This window comes from Phymastichus coffea, unplaced genomic scaffold (genome assembly GCF_024137745.1).
Source record: "Phymastichus coffea isolate CEN01 unplaced genomic scaffold, Cenicafe_Pcof_1.1 PCOF00033, whole genome shotgun sequence".
Lineage (NCBI taxonomy): Eukaryota > Metazoa > Arthropoda > Insecta > Hymenoptera > Eulophidae > Phymastichus > Phymastichus coffea.
This window is the reverse complement of record NW_026706844.1, coordinates 459054-461252: the sequence shown is the minus strand read 5'-3', so window position 1 is coordinate 461252 and position 2199 is coordinate 459054. Positions and strand designations below refer to the sequence as shown.

The 2199-nt window shown below is 36.1% G+C and overlaps 1 protein-coding gene across 1 annotated transcript; it reads right to left on the bottom strand.

Annotated features, from left to right (window-relative positions):
• Positions 1–812: 812 nt before the first annotated feature.
• On the bottom strand, positions 813–1562 carry LOC131663335 (uncharacterized). Its single transcript, XM_058933694.1, has one exon. The coding sequence runs from the start codon at positions 1560–1562 to the stop codon at positions 813–815; it is 750 nt and encodes a 249-aa protein (XP_058789677.1).
• Between the last annotated feature and the right edge of the window lie 637 nt (positions 1563–2199).

The window sequence follows — 2199 nt, the reverse complement described above, 5'->3', positions numbered from 1 at the left end:
TTCTAATGTCAAACAAAAGGTATAATAGTTGTCCATGATGTATTCTTCTTCTGTTTGCTCTTTTTTTTTTTCGAGAGCTTCGTTTATATTTTCCATGAATTTTGCTAAATTTGCTTGATACGTTTGTTCGTCGCATTCTTCTTGTGCTTGCTCTGCTTTTTCTTTTTCTTGCGTGTTTATTTCGTTTACTGTCGTTAATACTTTTTCTAGATCTTGATATAATGATATGTCCTCATTTTTTGATGTAATGTCGTATTTTCCTGTAATTTATTCTATAGTGTTGGCTTCTTGATTTGAGATAACAATCGATTTTTCTTGTAGTGTAGTAATTGTGGGAGTTGTATGTTTATCTTTTGTAGATTTTACGAGTATTTTTTCTCCATTGATTTCTAGGTATCCTTCGTCTAGTCTCACCTTGTAGTCTAAGAAAATGTTTATTCCTAGAATTCCATCGTATGGGATAGAGAAAGTGTCCGGGGCTACATGGAAATCAAAGAATGGATTTTGTATTGGTATCTTTGTAGATCCTAGGGTTTTGATAGACTTGTCGGTTATTCCGGAGATCAGTATCCGTTCATTGCTATTTATGTCTCGTTTTGAAATACTATTATTTTGTATGATGTTTAGTTGAGTTCCGCTATCGATCAACAATTTGAGTTTTTTGTTTGAATATGGATCATCGACTTCAATATATTGCAGTAAATTTTCCATTTTCAATACGTATGTTTTTGCTTCTATGTTGGCTGTGTTTTTGACTTGTTGTATTTTTGTATCTTTTTGTTGTGGGAGCGCTTTTTCATTGTGTTCCCTTTCTAGGAGGCGTTCCCTCCAGAAAGGGCCTCGAAGTTTCCCGCTCTTCCTTTATTTCTGAAGCAATTCTGTGTTGTGTGACCGGCTATTTTACGTTTTCCGCAGAATTCGCCGGCTTGTTTTTGTCGTGACAAGATTATGCTGCATTCATCGATTACGTGGCCGTGTTTCTTGCAGGATTCGCATATCTTTTGTTGATTTGTTGGTGTGTTGTTCATTAATGCGCTTAGTTTTCTACAGTCGTTTATATTATGTCCTGGACTTTTGCAGTAGGCACAGCCTTTCCTTTGGAATCTATTATGATTTGAGTTATATGACAGTTGTGGAGTTTGTTGAACTTGCTGCGGTTGCGTTTTTAGAAGTGGGCAATACTTAGCTGTGTGGCCTGTGTCTTCGCAATACTGGAACTTAAATTTCTGTTTAGCTTTGAATTCTGTGAACATGATTTTTACTTGGTCGCAGGTGTCTTGTTCGTGGCCTACTTCATCACAGATAGCACATATTTTGTATAGAGACTTTTTTATTTCTCCTGCTTTACAATATTTTACGAGGTGGCCCATATTATTGCACTTTCTGCATATTACTTCTGGGCACTGCTGCATTGTATGTCCAATCTTGTCACAATTTTCGCATTTGTTTTGTTTTAAAATTTGATCATTCTTACAATTTATTGGGTTGTGTCCTGTTTCGTTGCATTTCCGGCATGCTTCGTAGTCGATGATGTGTGGGCATTGATCTACTTCATGTCCCATTTCTTGGCAATATTAGCAGTGGATATTTTATCTTTTGTTTAAGCGACAAGCACTTATTGAATGACTCGGTTGGCTACAGAATTTGCATATTAAATTAATTTTCTTTGGCACTTTCCTGCAGCTATTCGAGAAATGGTCTGTTCCGTTACAGTATACGCAGGCTGCTGTGCGACAAAATAGAGCTTCATGTGAATATTCTCTGCATATTTGACATGTGAGGATTTTTGCTTCTTGAAACTCTTCTTTATCGTTTGAATATGTATAATTTCTACTTGGTTTTGTTTTGTATTTCCTTTTTTCTATATCGCTATCAATGTCTATTGCCCTTGTCGACATTTCTTGTACTGTAGTTCCTGGGCCTATTTCGCATCTGATTTCTGCTTTTAGTCCTTTCCTATAGCTTTTAGCTGCTTCTTTGTCTAGTGTAGCTTCGAATTGTGTTCGTTCTATTGCTGTGATGTCCTCCCATTTATTTAGTTCCTTTATTCTTAATACTAGTTGTCGTATTCTTTTAGTATAGTGTACAACTGATTCGTCTTCCTCTTGTGATATCTGATGAACTTTTGCATATAGTGCGTGTATGTCTTCTTTGATGGGGTATAGGGTTCTGATTGCATTGATTAGGTCTGTTATATTT